The 23020-nt window shown below is 38.1% G+C and overlaps 1 protein-coding gene across 1 annotated transcript; it reads right to left on the reverse strand.

Annotated features, from left to right (window-relative positions):
• Nucleotides 1-20017: 20017 nt before the first annotated feature.
• Nucleotides 20018-22086, reverse strand: LOC145006328 (protein DETOXIFICATION 51-like). Its single transcript, XM_078965420.1, has one exon. The coding sequence runs from the start codon at nucleotides 21950-21952 to the stop codon at nucleotides 20318-20320; it is 1635 nt and encodes a 544-aa protein (XP_078821546.1). The 5' UTR covers nucleotides 21953-22086; the 3' UTR covers nucleotides 20018-20317.
• Nucleotides 22087-23020: the final 934 nt, after the last annotated feature.

The raw sequence follows: 23020 nt of genomic DNA on the forward strand, positions 1-23020 counted from the left end.
CGTGGTAAACAATCACCACGCCGTGTTAGGATGAATTCGCAAGCCAACACGTCGTGTTGGAAGAACATATCTGCATGTTTGTGGTACAAAATTATTACTTTGTTTTCTCATTATTTTTCAAGTTCAACCATTGTATTAATTCAATAGAAAACTAAACATACTTTATGATACCACTTATGGAAATTACACAAAACATATAATCATATATGTGCATGCAACCCTAAATAATTTTTATCTACGTTTTCTCTAATTGTACATATAATATGAACAACAATGCAGAAACCCTAGCACACTAGTATATAATCAAAAAACATAATTAGGGTTATAAAACATACCTTTGGTTGTTATATAGCAATAACAATTCAAATCGTTAGTATTGTTCAAACTTTGAGAACAAGCATCACAATTGTCACGCCTCTGATGGCTCACACCCAATACTAACAATGGAAGATTTTCGAGAAGCAAAAGAATGCTTCAAAATTTTAGCTAGATCTCCTATAAAACAAGTGACCGAAAATTGTAGGGTTATGACCCTATTTAGAGTGCAGATAGGAAACCCTAGATAAGCCCCAATCCAAGATTATCCTAAACTAGGTAATTATCTACTTACCTGATTATCCATTAAAGACCATTCTAGAAACCCTAAGGTACAAGAAAATCATCCATAGCTTGTGGAGGGTTCTAGATTGCCTCTTGCTCAACTATTAAAAAATTACAATTCAATCCCTTCACTTTTAGTTAATTCTTTTAATCCCAAAATTAACTCTAGTTTATTTTTTTATTAAATATTAATCAAATGGTACTATTTCCAATTAATATATTATTTTCATAATATATTAACAAATTATTTATTTCAATTTATTAATTAAATAATAATTCAACATTTTTCTCCAAATATCATCATTCCTAGTTGCTAGTCTTGAGCGCAAGCCAAAAGGAATGTGCTACTATCAATATAAGTACATACCAATTATAGTTATGGGCTTAGACACCTAATCCAACAGTAACCATACTAGGGGCAGATTCTTCTGCTTTAAGGTGTTAAGGACGGGATAGTATTGGCCAATTACGAAAAAAGATTCCTTCTTGTATCCTCAAAGATGTGATGCTTCTCAAATACATAACAACATCCTACACTAACCAGCAGAATCTTTACATCTTGTCATTTCCCCTTGGCCATTCATGAAGTGGGGGATGGATATAGTAGGAAAATTACCATAGGTGCCAGGAGGAAAAGTCTTCATACTAGTAATGACAAAATATTTATCGATGTGGATCGAGGCTGAGGCTTTTGTTCAAGTGAGAGATAAGGAGGTGGTGTTGTTTATCAAACATAATATCCTGACCAGGTTCAGGATCCATCCTGAAATTATATGTGACAATAGATCCCAATTCATAAGCAAGAGGACTAGGGACTTTTGCACAAGTTGGGGAATCAAAATGATAAAGTCCACCCCTATTCACCCTCAAGCCAACGGTCAAGCAGAATCTAGCAACAAAATCATAGTGAATAACTTGAAGAAAAGGCTAGATGAAAAGAAAAGGAGATAGGCAAAAGGGCTTTCTTTTGTCATATGGTCAGATAGGACCACTTCCGAAGTAGCCGCAGGCCAAACTCCATACTCATTGGTGCTCGGAGCAGAAGCGAAGATCCCCACTGAAGTGGTGATCCCAACGGCAGGATATCTATTACAAGATCAAGAGAACAATGATAGGTTCCTAGCCCATGATCTTGATACTATCAATAAACTCATGTATCTTGCCAAGATCCGCATCACTACCCATCAAAAAGAGTCACCAAAGCATACATCAAGAATATCAAAGTCAGAAGATTCTAGATAGGAGAATTGGCCTTAACAAAAGCATACCAAAATCCTAGTGTAGATTAATTAGCACCTAAATGGGAAGGACCATATCTCATAGATGCTGAAGCAGGAAAGGGGGCATATTAGCTTGCTACCCTCGATGGAAATATCTTCCCAAGATCCTGGAATGCTATACATCTTAAATCTTATTTCATGTAAGTGAGATTAATCATTTTCCAACAAACTCAAGGTACACATACTCTTTACCTTTTACCCTTTATTTTCATTATTATTATTATTTACTCTCTTAACATACGAGGATCCCAACACTCGAAGATCCAAGGATCTTGCTATTTAAGGATTCTAGCATCCAAGGATCCTAATGTCTACAACATTCTAAGATCATCACGATGACAATACGCAAATGCCACAGTAACTATGAATAGAGACTGTTCATCTCTCATAGAAATAAGGTTACTTAATCCCCTCTAAGGTTTAAAGAACTAATTACCTATTTCATACGAGTTAAGGTTTCTACACCTCGTTTTCACATACAATATGTAACTATGTGATGTGAATAAGGGGATCATTTCACGATGTTGTGACTTGGCAACCCTATTGTTTCTGAACATAAGTTAAGATCCTAAAGTTTAAATCTAAGGTTAATAACATTGACATGTTATCTCAATTTGGGATCTTCCCTAGAAATCACATAAGGTTTATAACATTGACATGTTATCTCAAGTTGGCATCTTCACCAAAAAAACATAAGCTTTATAGCATTGACATGTTATCTCAAGAAAATTTCCTAAGATTTATAAGAATGACATGTTATCATAAAAATTGGGATTTCCCCCAGTAATTTACCAAGATTTGTAACATTAACATGTTACCTTGAATTAGGATTTCCCCAATAATTTACTAAAGATTGTAACATTGAAGTGTTATCTCAGGTTGGGATTTTCCCCTGTGATTTTTAAGTGTTATGACGCCAATGAATTGTCTAAATTTGGGATGTTCCCCAAAAAATATACAAAGGTTACAGTATTATCACACAAGAGTTTATCTCAGGTATTTTCCAAGTTTAAGTCATTTCTAATTGGCTCCTAGGGAGGGATCCTTCCTAAGTTCACAAAGTCAAGGTCAATCAAGGATCCCCTTGATGAACTCTTAAAGCAAGGATATTTGTGTATCATACTAAAGGACTTCTCTTAAGCTTAAAGGTTATAGAGCCTAAGGATGGTTAGGTTCTATCAATCCTTCAAAGTTAATTTTTCCTACATGATGATTAAGATCTTAACTATTTTAAGATCCCAAGTTGATTACTAACCATTTCAGGGTATTCAGATCATAAGTATTCTTACTCTTTAGAATCCTATATCATAAGGATCCTCAGAAGATCTACAATCATAACAAGCATATAAGTCAACCATGCAGATAGAAATATAAAACAACAATAGCCTTATAAGGGTTGCACACCAACCCAACAAAAACAAAGTTCTAAATTGTCATAGATCCCAAAAAAACCATTTAAAATATTTTTTCCAAACATGACTAAACCATGGATTGGTTATCATCGCCCGAAAGCTTTTCTTATTCACCTGCCTTCGGTTGCTGCCCTTTAGGATATTGATTGGTACTAGTAGTCTTACCAGGTAGTTTTGCTAAAGCTTCATTCCACCCTGCTACATTCTAGGATCCTGCATTTTCGAGATCCTCTGCAAGCTTGATCTTTGCGTCTGAAATAGAAACAACCATACTCATCCTCACTTCAGCAATCAATTCATAAATCTAAGCTACATTTCCTTTTTCCTTTTCACCCTTCTCCTTGTACTCTTTATTGTTTCCTCCTGCTCCTCCAAAGCATGATCTATTTGAGTGAGTCTGGCTTTGAGATCCCCACTGGAGCGAGAGACGTGAACAACAACCTAAGAGGAACCATGTTAAATTGATAATAAAATTTAAATAAAAAGAACATAGGAATGTTCACATATTAGGAATTGGAGATCAATTTATTTAACGCCTCCCCTGTCCCAAAGATCTTAAGATCCCAAGCATCAGGTAGTTTTCTCTTGAGAGATTCTGGGGTCTTCGTAGTAAGGTTGATACAAGTCTTCTTGGGAGATTCTGGCCTACAGCACAAAGCAGGACCCGCCGAAACCCAACCCCAGTCAATCAACCATGTACACATAAACATATAATCATATAGCAAATTCATCACTAATCAACCAATATAGCAGATCACATACATAGCACACACTAACCAGGATACCGACCTAACTGGTCACTAGCATGGTATCATCCTATATACGAGGGTTCCGACCTTAACCAAGTCTATAACATATAACATCCTAACTACCAGGATGCAAACATATAGCAAAGCAATAACATAACACCTACCCAGATTTCCATCCGATAAAGGGTCGGCCTTGGTGCCTTAGACCCTGTTGATATAGTGAGGATAACTCACCTCGCAACTGCTAACTGAAGAGATAAGATCACGCTGCTCCAACCTCCGACACGAACTCCACCACTGATCAATACCAAAAGACTAAACTCAATAAACACCAATAATTACCAAAGAACCCTTGGAAGTCCACTGGTTAACTCTTGGTCAAAGTCAAAATCCTCAGTCAAATTCAACCTTCCTGTGTGACCCTACGCCGAGTCGCCCCGTCGACTCGCCGAGTCCCATAATTCTGAGTCCCTTCTCGCTCAACTCATTGAGTCATCCCTCGACTCACCGATTCACCGTTCAACCAGAAAAGGTTAGGAATCCACGACCAAACTTGCCGAGTCCAAGGCAATATTCAACCAACCCGCCAAGTTGTTATTTCAACTCGTCGAGTCCATGCCCACCTTCATCCAACTCGTCGAGTTCACCCATGGAACTCGCCGAGTCTATTTAGTTCTCATTCCATACAAAGGCTTTTCAAGCCATGCAGGGATTCAAATCTTTACATCCACTCTTCTACAGCCTAGCCCTTACATAAAGTTGCAAACTTTATGTGAAACCAAGGAGATATAAGCTCAAAACACTCTAGGGATAAGGCTAAGGACAAAAGGGCTTCACCAATAACTCTTATACATGAACTTTATGACATATAGGACCATCACAAGCTTAGATCTGAAGTAGCATCCTCAGATCCAAGCTTATCTCGAATTAGATCTCATATCAATCACCATACATGAATCCATGAACAAATAGCTTAAGGAAATGGTTCCTTACCCCTGAAATGAGCCCAACTAATTGTAGATTTCTGATATCCCCAAGCTTCTTGATACAAGCCTCCAAACCTTCAAGCTTCAAATACCAAAGATCCTCTTCCAAGCTCTAATTCACTCAACAATGGGGTTTCCTCATGAATTAGGGTTTTCTGGAACTAAAAGGGAAGGTAAAGAGGCTGAGGGTGGATATAATTTGCTTTATATATGGCACAAACCCTATTTTAGGGTTTTTCTCCCTTCAGCACCAACTCGTCGAGTCCAGTTGCCGACTCGCCGAGTTGGTCACTTAACACGCGACCAAAATCGCAACTCGACTCGCCGAGTCTATCCATGGACTTGCCGAGTCGATCCTCCTTAATTACACCAAGCACCCTGAACTTGCACTTCTGAACTCGGGGTGTTACAATTCTCCCCCACTTAAATTAGGCTTCGTCCTCGAACCCTATAGCAACACATCCCAGATGACACTCCCTCAATACAGCTCCTGGTCTCAATCGACCCAGGTTCCTCCGAACACTGCTATCGGTCCTCTATAAAGTCCAACTCTTCCCTCCTAGAGTTACGACAACTTATTCAAGTCGGCCACCAGCTTCTTTCTCTGATAGTAACCTTTATTAACCAACGATCACCCGATGATACTTTCATCACTCCAAATCATAACAATCACTTGACCCTTATCATGCTAGATATCACCCTGAACCACCAGGTCCTGACCGGTACCAAGCTGCTACCCCTTTCCTCAACTGGTATATCCTTTATCGAATTCACTTCTGGGACTCATCCCACTTTCCTTTCCAAAACCAACTCGTTTCTTTCCGAGCTGATAGGATGGTACATCCTTCAGCTCCTGAGCAACTCCCATGAGCTCTCCCCTGCAGTCACATACGCATGTTGAACCTGCTCTAACATCCTCGGGCTGTAAAACCCGACACACTGACAATACCTTCAAACATCCCCAGGATGAATTACCACTACATACATAACTTCTGGATCAAAACCATATTGTAAAATCCAAGGCTCCCTCCTTGCATCCCCTCCGAACTCCTCTGGTTCTACAATACCGGAAATCCTTCCGTAACCTCAACAGACACCCAACCCGGATGTGTTTCCATACCACTGGTACAATCCCAGTGTTTTCGGAAATCCTTCCTGCACTTCCCATAAGTGTGGCTGCTCTGATCTCCCAACCGAGAATCAATGGTCTTGGATCATTTCGGCACCAGCAGTGACTGTGATGGGGCCTGCCTATGCTCTCTTAATTGTAACTCAATCTCCAACTCACGTTGCCTGGCGGCCTCCTGCAACTCTAACAAGGTATCACATCTCTGCATCGACACAAACTGCCTGATGTCCCTCTTGAGCATACTTAGATATCGGGACATCTGAGTCTGCTCTGAAGCAACCTCCATGTAAAATATTACCCTCTCCGTGAACATCCTGCTGATCTCCGTTACTGACTCTATATCCTGCTTCAGCTCCAGGAACTCCTGAGCCAACCTCTCTCTCTCAACTCGTGGAACACATCGAGTGTTGAACATCTCCCCGAACTGATCCCATGTAACCACAGCCTGCTGCGCATCAGAATAAAATCTTGTAGTCAACCTCCACCAATCCTTCGCCCCGAGCCTCAACAGGTTCAGAGTACACCTCACCTTCTAATCAGCAGGGCATGAACATGTGAAGAAACACCCCTCCACATTCGACAACCATCGCATCGCAATGATCGGATCCTGAACTCCATCGAAACTAGGGGCTTCGTAGTATCGAAGTCTCGATACTGAAAACCTCTACCGGCTCCCCCTCCTGCTGCTGCTACAGCTATCGTACCCGCCATGGTAGCCGTCTCCGTAAGGGCTGCATAGCGCTCATCAAAGTACTCAACCATAGCGGTCTTGATCGACCCAAACAGTTCCGACAACTCATCCCGGAACATAGCAGCAACCTCATCATGCAGGATCTCACGAATCCTGGCATCCAACTCGTCCATACTCATCTGGCCAACGACCTCGGGTGGTACTGATCCATCCTGACCACCCTCTCCTGCTCTTGATCCCGAACCAAATCCTTCCCCAAAATGCCTCGTAATCGCCATTCTGCAATACACCAAGAAACCCTCAGATACCTCACATAACCACCCAGAATGACTCTCTAATGAACCACCCAGGGGTTGTGACTTCCTTGATACGAGTATGGGTCCTGTGCTTTCAGTAGTATGGGCCCATACTATCTTCCACACCTACCCATATTTGTCTCAAGTATCATCGCATCGCTCCAAGCACTAACGAGCATAGCAAGCACTCTATCCTCACTCCTAGAGGAACACTAAAATTCTCATAAAAGGAGACCCTAAGCTAGTAGGCATCACAATCAGGCAACTTTATCATGCACTTCATGAAGATCCCTCGCCTAACACTAGCATGCTATTCTAACATATCACATAAACGAATAAGTTGTATGGAAATTTTGGGGTAACTTACTGTCTCTGGCTGATCGTACCCTCTGCGTCCTCTTTTACTTATTTTTGAAAACCATTTTTAATTTTTTTTTAAAAACTCTCCTTGATTTGAGACTAGATTCACACGAATGTTCCTCCAATTCACTCAAACCAAAGCTCTGAGTCCCTTCTCACTCAACTCATCGATTCATCCCTCGACTCACCGATTCACCGTTCAACCAAAAAAGGTTAGGACTACACGACCAGACTCGTCGAGTCCAAGAACCGACTCGCCGAGTCCAAGGCAATATTGAACCGACCCGCCGAGTTGTTCTTCCAACTCGTCGAGTCCATGCCCACTTTCATCCAACTCATCAAGTTCACCCATGGAACTCACCGAGTCTATTTAGTTCTCATTCCATACAGAGGCTTTTCAAGCCATGCAGGGACTCAAATCTATAGATCCACTCTTCTACAGCCTAGCCCTCACATAAAGTTGCAAACTTTAGGTGAAACCAAGGAGATCTAAGCTCAAAACACTCTAGGGCTAAGGCTAAGGACAAAATGGCTTCACTAATAAGTCTTATACAGGAACTTTATGACATATAGGACCATCACAAGCTTAAATCTGAAGTAGCATCCTCAGATCCAAGCTTCTATCTCGAATTAGATCTCATACCAATCACCATACATGAATCCATGAACAAATAGCTTAAGGAAATGCTTCCTTACCCCTGAAATGAGCCCAACCAAGTGTAGATTTCTGATCTCCCCAAGTTTCCTGATACAATCCTCCAAACCTTCAAGCTTCAAATACCAAAGATCCTCCTCCAAGCTCTAATTCACTCAGCAATGGGGTTTCCTCACAAATTAGGGTTTTCTGGAACTAAAAGGGAAGGTAAATAGGCTGAGGGTGGCTATAATGTGCTTTATATATGGCACAAACCCCGGATTAGGGTTTTTCTCCCTTCAACACCAACTCGCCGAGTCCAACTGCCGAGTTGGTCACTTAACACGCAACCAAAATCGCGACTCGACTCGCCGAGTCTATCCATGGACTCGCCGAGTCGATCCTCCTTAATTACACCAAGCACCCTGAACTTGCACTTCTGAACTCGGGGTGTTACAGATCCTTACTAATGGCCATCAAAGTTGTGGTAGAAGTGTTGGATATGGTGTCTAAATACATAACTATTTCGGGTATGCACTTGACCCGACCCGACATGGTCCATTTGGATTGCATGGCACCATGCAATTGGATAGACTAAATGATAGAAATAACACTTGTGGTTTATTAATATATTATAAGTTCTAATATATTAATAGTATTATTTAATTAGTATTGGTCAAGAATTAATTTGGAATTAATTAAGTGATCAAAAGATAACTAATTAAATATATGGGTTGATTATGTAAATCATCCATAACTTGTATAGTGGGCTAAAAGGTTCCATGGATTATCAAGTTGGGTTAAACCCATTGGATGCTCCGTGAATGCTCCATGGGAGTTACAAACACATGGGTCATGGAAATGAAGAATCATGACACACTAGGGTTTACATGGTGTAACCCTAGATGTGTCAACACTATATAACGAACTCATTCTCCACCAAAATCGACTACACTAAGAAACAAGAGGGCTAGAGCTGATTTTGCATGTGTAAGATTCACTCAAAGTTTACTCCTTTGCATTTGGTGTTGTGTGAAGCATTTGAGGCATCACACTTGGTGTACTAGGCTCACAAGGTTTCAAGGATCATAATCACCAACACGGTAAGTTATTATATCTTTCATTCAAGTTAAAAATGTTCTCCATGTATGTTAGATAGGAATATAACCTTGGAATTCAACTTTGCATGATAATTAGACAAATATAGATCCAAGGTTAATAGGGTTGCATGTACACTTAGGAAGTATTAGAATGATCAAAACCTATTAGTGGTATCAGAGCCTAGGCTTGTTTGTTTGTTATTTGTGCAAAATTGTGTTAAAAATCGAAACAGCTTGTTGTTTGATCAGTGAACTCGACGATTCCAAGTGAATATTCATCCTACTCGTCGAGTAGGTTCATGCACTTGACTAGTACGAGGCCTGACAACTGTTTTTCGACTTTTGTTGCTGGAAATGGACTAGAAATATTACCCTAAACTATTTTGGTACTTGAAACTTGTTTTAGATGGTGTAATGTTAATGCTAATCCATTTACAATTGCAATTATCAAAATTACAAGTGTTTAAGTGTAATTTTTTATTCTTGAAAGTGTTCATATTCATGTTCTTGAACTTATGAAGATTTGATTATCATAGGAATTGCTTGTAACCTTCATGCTAGTTTAATTCATGATCATAATGTGTTTTAATGGAGTCCATAACTTGTCCTCAAGTTATGGAAAACCAAAAGTCACACTTTTATTACAAACCATTAAAAGAACACAAGAGTTATAAAAATAAAGAGTCTTCATTTTTATTACTCAATTAATTCATAAGTTATAAGAAATGAAAAGTTTTGAAAGTTTATAAAACTTGCCCTCAAGTTTTGGAACAAGTAAAATCTTGATTAAAACTTTAGTTCCAACCCTTAGAATTTTAAAAGTTAAAATTCAACCCTTATACTTTATAATATTATACATTAATAATAATATATATATATATATATATATATATATATATATCAGATCAAGTCGTCTAACCGCTAGTACGCCTCATATATATATATATATATATATATATATATATATATATATATATATATATATATATATATATCAGATCAAGTCGTCTAACCGATAGTACGTCTCATTCACGAAGCCGGTCTATAAGGGGGTATAAGGTTGTTGCCTATGAAATGGCAACTTAATGGGTGTCCACTCTCACCCACCGCTTCCTTGATCGGTGGAGGGTTGTTAGCCGAACGAGGTCAAGGACTTATAAATTCTCATTAAAACTATGATGAATATTATAAAGTAACTAAATGCTTTTATTAAATTCCCAATCTTAGTTACTTTAGGAAAAATGTGAATAAGGTGCTAATCCATGAAATTACATTTTACACTTTTTTTAAGTCGTTGGTGGAGCGTGTGTGGTTAACCGGCACACTAACTTGGACTTAACAAGGTAGGTAAAGGGTGACTTAAGGTTTATCATAGTATCGGTGGAGCGTGTGTGGTTTACCGGCACATCGATTAAGTGATAAACTTTAAGGGTACCAAGTGATTTGCATGGTTACTTCACACCTCGTTTTGTGATCCTCGGTATCCCAGTCACAAAACTTGGAGGGCACACTCGAGATTGAAACATGTCTTTGAAAAGTTCATTGAATCTCAAAAGAATCTAGGAATTTCTAAGAACTAATTAAAAACCTAATATCAATATTTCGTTTTCATGTGGAAATTGGTGAATCGTCATTCACCTACCTTTCAAATATGTTATAGCTTGGATTACGGCATACCTCTTCTAAGTTATAATATATTGTGATTGGATCCTAGCCTTAATATTATATTTGGGTGTTTTATGAAGGACTCTTTTAATATCTAAACTAATCTTGTTCTCTTCTTTCAGATGTCTTCAACAATGTTGCTTCTGGCTCTAATCCTAACGGCTCCTTTACCCTTATGAACTTGTGTGGGAAAGTCACTTTTGATGGATCCAACTTCAATGAATGGATCAGAAACATCAGGATGATTACCCGCTACGAGGACAAAGAATATGTCCTCGATAAGGAGCTTAAGGAGATTGATGAGACCACTGCAACTCCCCATGAGATTGCTGACTTCCGGGCACATGAAAGGGATGCTACCAAAGTAGCATGCATCATGTTGGCCACTATGACAACAGAACTCCAAAAGTCCTATGAAGACTTCTACCCTTTTGAAATGTACCAAGATCTGATGGAAAGATACCATCAAAGTGCACGACAAGAGAGGTATGAAATCATCTGCTCCATCATAACAACCATGATGAAGGACGAGGAATCTGTCATAAGCCACATGCAGAAAATTCAAAGGTATGTGGATCGGTTGTTAAAGCTTAATGCGAACTTCCCTGAGGAGCTTGCAATAGATATTATTTTCCACTCCTTAATATCGTGTTATGATCAATTCCGCATGACATATCACATGAATAACGAAGAGGTCACACTCAGCAAACTTCAGAAATAAATCTTAAAGGCAAGTCGGTTGTTAACACTCCTACTCCAAACTCCACCCTTGTCTTGACAATCGGGAAAGGTAGAGGGAAGAAGAGAAAGAGCTCTTCGAAGGGTACCAAGGCTAGGACCCTTGATGTCTCTTCTTTAAGTGGAACCAAGAAAGGTTTTGTCACTCCTTCTTCTGACCTAAAAGAGACTGAATGCTTCTATTGTCATGAAAAGTCTCATTGGAAGCGGAACTGCCCAAAGTACTAGCAAGATGTTAAGGATGGGAAAGTTAAACCCAACCATGCAGGTATTTACACTATCTTATCTAATAACTCACCTCATTCTAACTCTTGGGGTCCTTCATACCGGTTGTGGTATTCATATATGTTCTGATTTGTAGGGACTAAGAAGAAGTGAGAATGTGGAGCATGGAAGAATAAACTTAATCATGGGGAATAGGAACGCTTTACCTGTCACCAAGATTGGAGTTTATACTTTATCGCTAAGTAGTGGGTTTCATTTAGATTTGAATAAATGTTTTTATTCTCCTTAAATGGAAAGAAATATTATTTCCTTTCATGCATTGTATGAACAAGGTTTTACCTTTTCATTTGATAATGAAGTTGGTTCGATTAATGCTTTCTTTAATAATGTTCTTTATTTTAAAGCATTACCTTGTGATGGTGTGTATGAAACTGTATTTATGGTTGATAACTTAGGAAATAATGTATTGTGTATTGATTCTGTTAATGATAATAACTTGGATAAAGCGTCATTATGGCATTGTCGTCTTGAACATATAAGCAAGAAACGCATAGGCCAAGTCCAAAAGGATGGAGTCTTGGAGTCATTTGACCTAAGGTTAGATGATAGTTGCGAATCATGCTTACTTGGAAAAATGACAAAGTCACCCTTCATAGGTTCTTGTGAGAGGGGTGAAGATTTGTTGTATCTCGTACACATGGATGTGTGTGGACCCTTAAAAATGCCACAAGGGATGCTAATCGTTATTATTTTACTTTTACTGATGATTACAGTAGATATGGATATGTCTACATAATCAAGCATAAGTCAGAGACTTTGAAAGGTTTAAAGAGTTTAAACAGGAAGTCGAGAATCAATTGGGCAGGAACATTAAGATGCTTCGATCCGATCAAGGTGGTGAGTATCTTAGTTTAGAATTCATCGACTATCTTAGGGAATGTGGGATTGTCTCACAATTGACATCTCCCAGGACACCGCAGTTGAATGGTGTGGCTGAGAGGCGTAATCGAACCTTATTGGATATGGTTCATTCCATGATGAGTCGAGCTTCACTACCAATCTCATTTTGGGGGTATTCCTTAGAGACTGTCGCCCATATCCTTAATCTGGTCCCTACAAAGAAAGTTGCCAAAACTCCTCATGAGATGTGGACTGGTAAAGTACCCAAACTAGACCACATCAAGATTTGGGGTTGCAAGGCTTTCGTGAGATGCGAGACTCATGATAAGTTCGAACCTCGAAGCGAAAGGTGTATTTTCATCAGCTACCCACATCAATCCTTTGGTTACCTCTTCTACAGACATAGTGAAAATGTGGTCTTTGTAGCAAGGAGGGTTGTCGAGAGAGAGAGAGAGAGAGAGAGAGAAAGAGAGAGAGAGAGAGAGAGAGAGAGAGAGAGAGAGAGATAGAGAGATAGAGAGAGTTCATAAGCCAAGGAAACAGTGGGAGGCAAGTTGACCTTGAAGAAATTCAATAGTCAAGTGGTGAAGGAACTTCAAACCCTAGCACTCAACTTGAGGAGGAAACTCCTGTTGAGCCAATTGACAAGTCTGTACCTCTGAGACGATCCACAAGGGTTAGGAATGCAGCTGAGCATTACTATGGACTCAATATTACTGCGGAAGGTGATACACTTATTAGTGATGAGACACTGATATGTTTGGATGAACCTAATAGTTACGCGGAAGCCATGGTAGGCCCTGAGTCAACCAAATGGAAAGAGGCAATGGATAGCGAGATACAGTCCATGTATGACAATCAAGTTTGGAACTTGGTTGAGAATGTACCAGGTCGTAAGACTGTAGGGTGCAAATGGATATTCAAGAAGAAGACCGACATGGATGGTAATGTACAAACTAATAAGGCACGACTGGTTGCAAACGTTCTCACAAAGTCCGGGAGTTGATTATGATGAGACCTTTTCTCCAGTGGCCAAGATTAAGTCTATTAGGGTTCTGTTAGCCATAGCCGCATTTCATGACTATGAAATATGGAAAATGGATGTCAAAACCGCTTTCCTTAATGGAAAGTTGGATGAGGATGTTTACATGAGTCAGCCAGAGGGTTTTGTTAACACAAAGTACCCTAATAGAGTGTGTAAGCTTGATAAATCCATTTATGGGTTAAAGCAAGCACCTCACAGATGGAATGTTTGCTTTGATGAGAAAGTCAAAGAGTTTGGATTTTCTAGGAGTGAAGATGAATCTTGTATGTACGTCAAAACTAGTGGGAGTATATTTAGCTTTTTGGTATTGTATGTGGATAACATACTGCTCATAGGAAATGACATCCCAACTCTGCAGGAAGTTAGTCCTAGCTTGGGAAGTGTTTCTCTATGAAGGACCTAGGAGAAGCTGCCTATATTCTAGGGATAAGGATCTTGATAGACCGGAGTAAAAGACTAATTGGACTTAGTCGGAGTACCTACTTAGATAAGGTGCTGAAGAGATTCGGCATGCAGGACTCCAAGAAAGGAGAGTTACTCATCTAGAGTAATGCCAGATTGAGTAAGACACAAAGCCCTAGTACTGAGGCTGAGATAGTAGAAATGAGTCGAATACCTTATACTTCGGCTGTAGGATCGATCATGTATGCTATGACGTGTACTCGACCTGATGTAGCCTTTGCCTTGAGCATGATTAGCAGGTATCAGGGGAACCCTAGCAAGGAACACTGGACTACGGTAAAGAATATCCTCAAGTACCTACGGAGGACTAAGGACTGGGTCCTTACCCTCGGTGGGAGTGATGACTTGAGAGATGTAGGGTATAGTGATGCTAGCTTTCAGACTGATAGGGATAATTTCAGCTCTCAGTTAGGTTGGGTCATTACCTTCAATGGAGGAGCAATTTCTTGGAAGAGTTCCAAGCAAGAGACAGTGGCAGGTTCAACTTGCGAATCAAAGTATATAGTAGCTAGCGAGGCAGCAAAGGAGGAGATATGGCTGAAGAACTTCATTGGAGACCTCGGAGTTGTACCAAATATTAAGGAGCCAATGGAGATTTTCTGTGATAGTGAAAGTGTTGTTGCCTCAGCCAAGGAATCGAGGGATCACGGGAGATCCAAACACATCTACAAAAAATACCATTTCATCAGACATCGAATAGAAGAAGGACTCCTCGTGGAAAAGAGGGTATCATCGGATGAGAATCTAACAGATCCCCTCACGAAGGATCTGACTTGAGTTAAGCATCTCCAGCATGCTCGGAGCATAAGGCTGAAGGATTATATTATATTTAGTAGTTAGATAACCTCAAAATTTGTAAAGTGTAATTGACATTAGATGATGAATAAAAGGTGTTTTATTTATGAGTACAAGTATTGTTATCTATTGTCGAACGTTTACTATATTTCTTTTGCATGTTTTGACTTCCAGAATAATTATGTTTAGTATATCATATTATTTGAACCTCCACAGTCGGTCATATGTCGGAAGTATGTATGAATCAAGACTGTCATGATTGATTGTAGAGGTCTAATTTGTTGGACATGGCTACAACAATCATGAGTGCTCATAAGTTCTGAGCATTGGACTCAACCCACGCTCACTGGAATCACTTCATGGAATTTATCTCTAGTGATCGTGAGACGGTAATATCATATAAGTCTTCAAACCTAGCGATATGATTTCTTACTTATGAGTTGGTTATGCATTGATTGTACGAAAACACATTGGTAACTCGATGTTATAAAACGTGCTTTTGTGTATAATTCAATGAGTAGTAGAACAAACATATGAGTCGAAGTTTATATGTTCCTTCTTAGATTAGAAGTTGATATTTGGGCCCCTCGATGATTTTGTTTTGACCTATGTACCGGGCCCGGTCAGAACTAAGTTGATGTGTTCAATTAAGTTCTTTGTCAAAAAAATCTGAAATCGAGAAACAAACTGTTGGACAATAAGTAAGACATTGTTCCATGTATTTATCCGGCTGATATCTAGAACAGAGGATTATATGATCACTTATCTTAAATAGCGTATCATCATCTTAGTTCTGAGAGACCTTGAAAGACCTACGATTATTGATTGGTTCGTAAAGTCATACTTGCAATTATAGTTATTAGACCTATCCAAGTAGGAGAGTGTTAGATAAGGTGTCTAAGTCCATAACTATTTCTGGTATGTACTTGACCCAACCCGGCATGATCCATTTGGATTGCATGGCACCATGCAATTGAATAGACTAAATGAGAGAAATAACACTTGTGGTTTATTAATATATTATAAATTCTAATATATTAATAGTATTATTTAATTAGTATTGGTCAAGAAATAATTTAGAATTAATTAAGTGATCAAAAGATAACTAATTAAATATATGGGTTGATTATGTAAATCATCCATAACTTGTATAGTGGGCTAAAAGGCTCCATGGATTATCAAGTTGGGTTAAACCCATTGGATGCTCCATGGGAGTTACAAACCCATGGGTCATGGAAATGAAGAGTCATGACACATTAGGGTTTACATGGTGTAACCCTAGATGTGTCAACACTATATAAGGAACTCACTCTCCACCAAAATCGGCTACACTAAAAAACAAGAGGGCTAGAGCCGATTTTGCAAGTGTAAGATTCTCTCAAAGTTCACTCCTTTGCATTTGGTGTTGTGTGAAGCATTTGAGGCATCACACTTGGGGTGCTAGGCTCATAAGGTTTCAAGGATCATAATCACCAACAAGGTAAGTTATTCTATCTTTCATTCAAGTTAAAAATGTTCCCCATGTATGCTAGATAGGAATATAACCTTGGAATTCAACTTTGTGTGATAATTAGAAAAATATAGATCCAAGGTTATTAGGGTTGCATGTACACCTAGGAAGTGTTAGAATGCTCAAAACTCATCAAGAAGAACCTTACTGAAGACTGGGAGATTCGAGTTTGAATGATCTGATGTCTGCAGGTAAAGCAAGAAAATACCTCACCTTGTCTTCAGTATCCTCAGTAACAGGAAAAGCTTCACCAAACTTGTAACCTGCATCAAAATGAAAAAAAATTAGAAATGTAAATCCGTGGATCCTCAAGATCAATAAATAAGATCCTACCCCTTTCAACCTAGGCTTTAGGAAAAAGGTCCCCACCATTGATAGAATCTCACCTCAAAAAAAAGAACCTTTCCTTCCAAGCTCCATCGTTGTGTTTGGTTTATAAGATAAGAAGAGATTTGTTGGTTTTAACTCTAAACAGAAAATGAGAACTCCCAAAAGTAGAGAGATCATAAACGGAAGCTAACTCAATGATGTCAATGTCTAAATTGTTGGAATGATTCACTCGCTCAATCCAGTACAAAATCCTTAAAATAATGGGCATTGCTTGGACATAGGAAAGCTTGGTAGCTTGGAAGAAATAAAAAAAATACCTGAAAAAAGATATTTGATGCCTAAAGAAAAAGGATATTCAGGAAAGCATACCTAAGAAGGAGAAACAAAATCAAACTGCATGGAAGTGTCAAAGGACCTAAAGATCGTATCATAGGGGAAGGCTCCATCCGCCTTAATGGACTGCATGTCCTGATTATTGAAGGAATAGACCTCGACTTGCACCAGAATCCCCTGATTGATAAACTCATTCTCTGACGGATCGTTAATGCTAGCATGAGAACAGACCATCATCTTACCCGTGATCATAGAAAGGAAAATTACAAAATAAAGTATAATAAGAAGAAATTACCTAAAAAGATAATCGGAGACATATTGGGGAAGGTAAAAAGAATTAAGAGGATTAGCCTATTTAAACCAATGACGGAAGAGAGAGGGTATGATTTGAGCGCCTGATGATCGATGTTATGCAGATAATCCTTATCCGATTAGGGGTTAAAATTCAAAATCTGTCTCTTTCGTTTATTATTTTTAAGTTATAACTTTAATAAAGACAACTAACCCTGATATTTCATAGGTATAATTTGGGGGCAATTGTTAGGGTAGGATCCTTGACTCATATTCCGGATCCTCAATTATTCCTAAAGTCTCAGGATCCTTAAACATATCCTGAGATCCTTATTATTACAATTAATATTTCTAACATTTGTAACGACTAAATTTTCTCTATTTTTCTCACATGTGCAGAACGAGACAACACAAAGACCCATTCTCAATGGAGAGTCATCTCAACCAGGCAAAAGACCCAGAATACCAAGTCAAATAATGTTCATATACTGATTGTAGAGGATCCTAAAATTATTGAACTTCTTGTTATTAGCGTTAGACTATATATAACACATTTAATTAGCATACTAAGGTCACACTGAGCTCCTCAACAATACTTGTACTTACATTTACACATTCATTTCTATATTCAAAATTTTATATCAATAAAATTTAGAATCTCTTAGAAATAATCTTTATGTTTGGAATACACTTGGCAATTCGTGTATTCATGTCATGAAAACGTGTCAGCCACAAATTTGACACGATACGATTACACAATGAGAAATAAGTTTTATCTCAATTTTCAAGATATATCCATGCCGTGTCGTGTCTCTCATAGATTTGTGTATTCATGTCTCGAATTGACTGGTCTAGTTTGGAACTGTGAATATCGGTTAATGATGATGGAAAAAAGACAATTGGAGCTTCAAAAGCAGATTGATAGTTGTGATTCTGGTACTCATTAGAATGATGGTTCCTCTGTTGCTATAGATTCCATATTAAAGGCTATTTAGGTGTTATGAGATCTACCTTGACTTAGCTAAAAAAGCTAAGGTCCAGTAGGGGATAAAAGGGGATGGGAATCCTAAGTATTTTCATGATATTTTTTACCATAAAAGAAGACATATTTCTATTATGGGGTTATGATGGATGAGGTTTGGATGTACGATCCATTTAAAGTGAAAGACGAATTAAAAATTATTATTAGCAATTGTTCTAGAGATAGAAGTGTAGACATCCTAAGACTTATTCTCAGTTTTTAAAACTCCCTCGAATGATCATAAAGCTTCACTTGTTGATACTTTTACTCATGATGAGATCAAAATAGCAGTTTGGGATTATGGTGGTGATAAGGCTCCTAGATCACATGGTTTTTCTCTTGCCTCTTTTATGTAGTTTTGGGACTTTCTTAAGGAAGATGTGGTGGCTTTTCTTACTATGGTTTTGGAAGTGTTGGGTATCATAAGTGTACTAATGCCTCATTTTTTACGGTTATTCCTAAAGTTCAAGATCGAAAGTCTATTAAAGGCTTACCTCCTATGAGTCTCATCGAGTGTCAATACAAGATCATTGGCAAAATTCTGGCTAATAGGTCAAAAGGTATTTAGTTGCGTATTGCTAATTGGTGCGGTTTTGCTATTTTGGAAGTGGACTCTGTTTCGTCGGTTCTTTCTTGGTGAATGTTGTTGCGGGCTCGGTTTCAGTTTGAAAGGCACTTGATGCAGCGGTCATATCTACTTTTTGGGAGATGTGGAGATTCAAAAGTAGTTTCCTTTTTCGAAAGGTTACACCTAAGCTCTAAGATTTATTTAATGATATTGTTAGTTCCACTTTCTTTTGGATTCCGAATAGGTGTAAGAAAGTTATGCTTTTTTGGGGGTAGTTGGCTCCAAATCCCTAAGTTAGCTTGTAATTCTTTATAATGTTTTTCTAGTTTCTTACTAGTTTTCAAATAAATTTATGGTGTTCTAAAAAATATTCTACTACTAAACTATTTATTTTTTATCCACCACCGAACTTGCACCATCAACCCAGTAGGAAATGAAGATTTTTTTCAACACCTTAATGCTATTAAAGCAAAGATCTTTTGACATCAACTCGTTATTCTAATAATCAACACCATCTAAAACAATAATATCCCTTAGCAAGAAAAAGGCTTTCACAAAACGTATTGTTTCAACTATTTATATCTGAATCTTTATACTTTTGTCATTGTCTTTGGGTATCTTCTAATAAAACGTTATTGAAATTCTAATTGACGGGAAACAACTCAAAATTAGTTAAATGTCATTTAAGCTTACTAAAACAAACAAACGTGTTAAACTAGAAGTGACTCGGCTCTATATTCATCTAATCTTTTAGAAAACGACTCATCGTATGCTTTTTAGTAATAAGATGTGAGATTACAACAAATAAACAATAATACATGTTCAAAATTGATGATTTGGAAAAAATAACAACTTTCGGACTACTAAAAGCTAACATGGTATAAAAAAAACAATAGATGCACCGAATTTTCACGTTCCATTATCACACAGAGCATTGTTAACAAAAGGGTGATCAAAAGCAAAGGGAAAAATGTAAAAACGAAAATCAAAACAAATTAACAAAAAATTCCCATTTATACTTCCTTTTTTAATTTTGACTTCTGTATTCTCCTACTTTCCCACCCAAAAAAATCAGTAATAATATTATTACATACACAATCAAACTCAACAAAAACCCCTTTTTCAAAATATTCCAAAAATAAGAATAATTATGAGCTTCGAAATGAGGTTCTCTATATATTTTGGTCAAATATATTATCACGACGGTGTCATCGTCATGCACATCAACGGTTGGCTTTCAATGTCACTATCCGACGAACTTAAAGGTGGATCCCCCCCTCGACCTCCTCCGTTGCATGTTAACATCTCTGCTTTCTTTGCTTGATGCTCCCAATCTGTTGTCCCTACCACATATAACATCAGCCCGGCACAACAAACCTGGGCCGAAAGTAACCCGACCCAAAACCCAATAAACCCAACTCCAAGCCCAAACCCAAGACCCACTGCAATTGGCATTCCAACAAAATAAAAAGCACCCAGGTTTACGTTGGCTGCAGTAGTTGGTCGGGCTGTACCCCGCACAACACCACAACCAACTGTCTGGGGACAGTTTCCCAATTCACACAATCCAATAATCGGTAGGGCCGCCGATGTCAACCTTAAGATATTTGCATCATTCGTAAACATTTGACCCCACTTTTCCCTCATTGACGTTGCAAATAGCATTGCAGATAACCCCATTAGGCCCGCGAAAAATATTGACACCATAGCTGAGACTCGGGCTTTATCAGGCCGGTTCGCCCCGAGTTCGTTTCCAACTCGGGTCGAAACTGCAAAACTAAGAGAAGATGGGAACACATATATTAACGAAGTCGTTTGGATTAAAATGCCCATTGAAGCGACCGTTGCGTTCGGATCAACTAAAAGCCCGCAGAGTACAATGATAATCTCATACCACCACCATTCAAGACAGACTGAGACACAGCTTGGTGCAGCCAACCGAACCAACGGCCCCCATCCGGATAAACATTCTCGGGTTGGAGTGGACCAGGTTGGCAGATGCAACCCGGTCCACCATACGTAGGAAACAACCGCCACCAACACAACGAAATTGGAAAGTGAGGATGCGGTTGCGATTCCAACGACACCGAGACGGAATCGGAAAACGAGGAGATAGTTCATTGGTAATTGTAGAAGCGTGCCAATCAAGGAAGCGACAGTTAAGGGAAAGGTGATGCCTTGAGTCCGAAGGTAAATGCGGGTCGGGTGAATAAAGGAATTGGATACCAAATCGGGAAGGGTGAACACCAGATACGTGCGAGCCACACGTGCGATGTTATGGTCTTGATGTAAATAAATCAAAATCCGTGACGTATTTAGCCACAAGACTGCTATCGGAAAGCAAACAACCAGAAGGAAAATAACCGTTCGGTGTAAGGTGACTGATAAAACCTTCAGCCGGCGAGCCCCAAACGCCTGAGAACAAAGCGGCTCCATGCCAAGAGCCAAGCCGGATAAGACAGAGTAGCCGGTAATGTTAGCGAAAGCTATGGCTAACGAGCCGGCAGCTAACTCCGTTTCACCTAGACGACCGAGGAACAGCATAGAGATGATGGAACGGGTGTAGAGAATCAGAGCAGTTAAAGCAATCGGAGAAGAAAGCTTGAACAGAGCTTTGGTTTCATGGAAGATTTCAGAAGGTGTAGGAAGGAGGAGGACGTTGTTTTTATGGTATTCGGTGTCGGATTTTGGATTTTGAAAATGGGTTTTGGTTACAGGTAATGAAATGAGATCGAGGTAGAAATGGGACTGTGCCGGGGGTGGTGGTGGTGGGAGGTGATCGGAGGGCTTCAATGAGACGGCGGAGGGTGGTGTGGTGTTAGGATTACACATAGTGAAGGTGAAATGGGGGTTTTTGGAAGAAGATGATGATGATGGATTGATGGTGAGGAGATACTCTCGTAGAGAGCACTCTGAGGAATGTGTGTTTATGTGTATGTGTGTGTTTATCTCGTTTTGGTCTCAAAGAGGAGGGACATGTATTAATAGATGAGTGGGCGAGGGGTGGAAGGGGGTAAAGGATTTTCCTTTTTAATTTCTTTAATTTATTATTATTTTAATCTATATGTGGTATTTAATTTAGTATAATAATTATGTAAACGATAGTATGAAAAAATCAAAATATATGATAGGTGACTAAAAAATTAAAATTGATACTTAATGTGTGGTTATTTAATTAAGATGTTATATTTAAATAAATCTATATTACACTAATTATAAAAATAAAATTAAAATAACTATCTAATATTCATAAATATTATAAATCTCATAAGTTATTAAAAACAATTTTGAAAATTTTCAATCTATATGTTCATTTAACTTTTCAACTTTAATGTTTTAATATTTTATATGTTTTATTTTATTTTATTTTGTTTTTTAATAAAAATACATATATATATATATATATATATATATATATATATATATATATATATATATATATATATATATATATATATATATATATATATATATATATATATATATATATGAATAGATAAATCAAATATATAGTTTATGACATAGAGATTTCTCTTTAAACAAATAAGTTTTTATCTATTAGTTTAATTAACTATTTGTTTAATATAATATTTTTAAAAATTTTCATATATATATATATATATATATATATATATATATATATATATATATATATATATATATATATATAAGGAGGCAATCGTATCAGATTCGGGTTGGCATGTCACTGGTTTACAAGTCAAAATGTATCAACCCGTAACAACCCATATATATATATATATATATATATATATATATATATATATATATATATATATATATATATATATATATATATAACAACACAAGGAAACCATACGTATCAAATGAAAATGCTATGAACACGTGTTGATTTTTTATGCATGGTTTCTCATGTTTGGT

The sequence above is a fragment of the Lactuca saligna genome, chromosome 7 (assembly GCF_052625555.1).
Source record: "Lactuca saligna cultivar CGN05327 chromosome 7, ASM5262555v1, whole genome shotgun sequence".
NCBI lineage: Eukaryota > Viridiplantae > Streptophyta > Magnoliopsida > Asterales > Asteraceae > Lactuca > Lactuca saligna.

What these genes read in the sequence shown, in the direction of transcription:
- LOC145006328 (XM_078965420.1), bottom strand. Translation starts at nt 21,952, where the DNA reads ATGTGTAATCCTAACACCACACCACCCTCCGCCGTCTCATTGAAGCCC.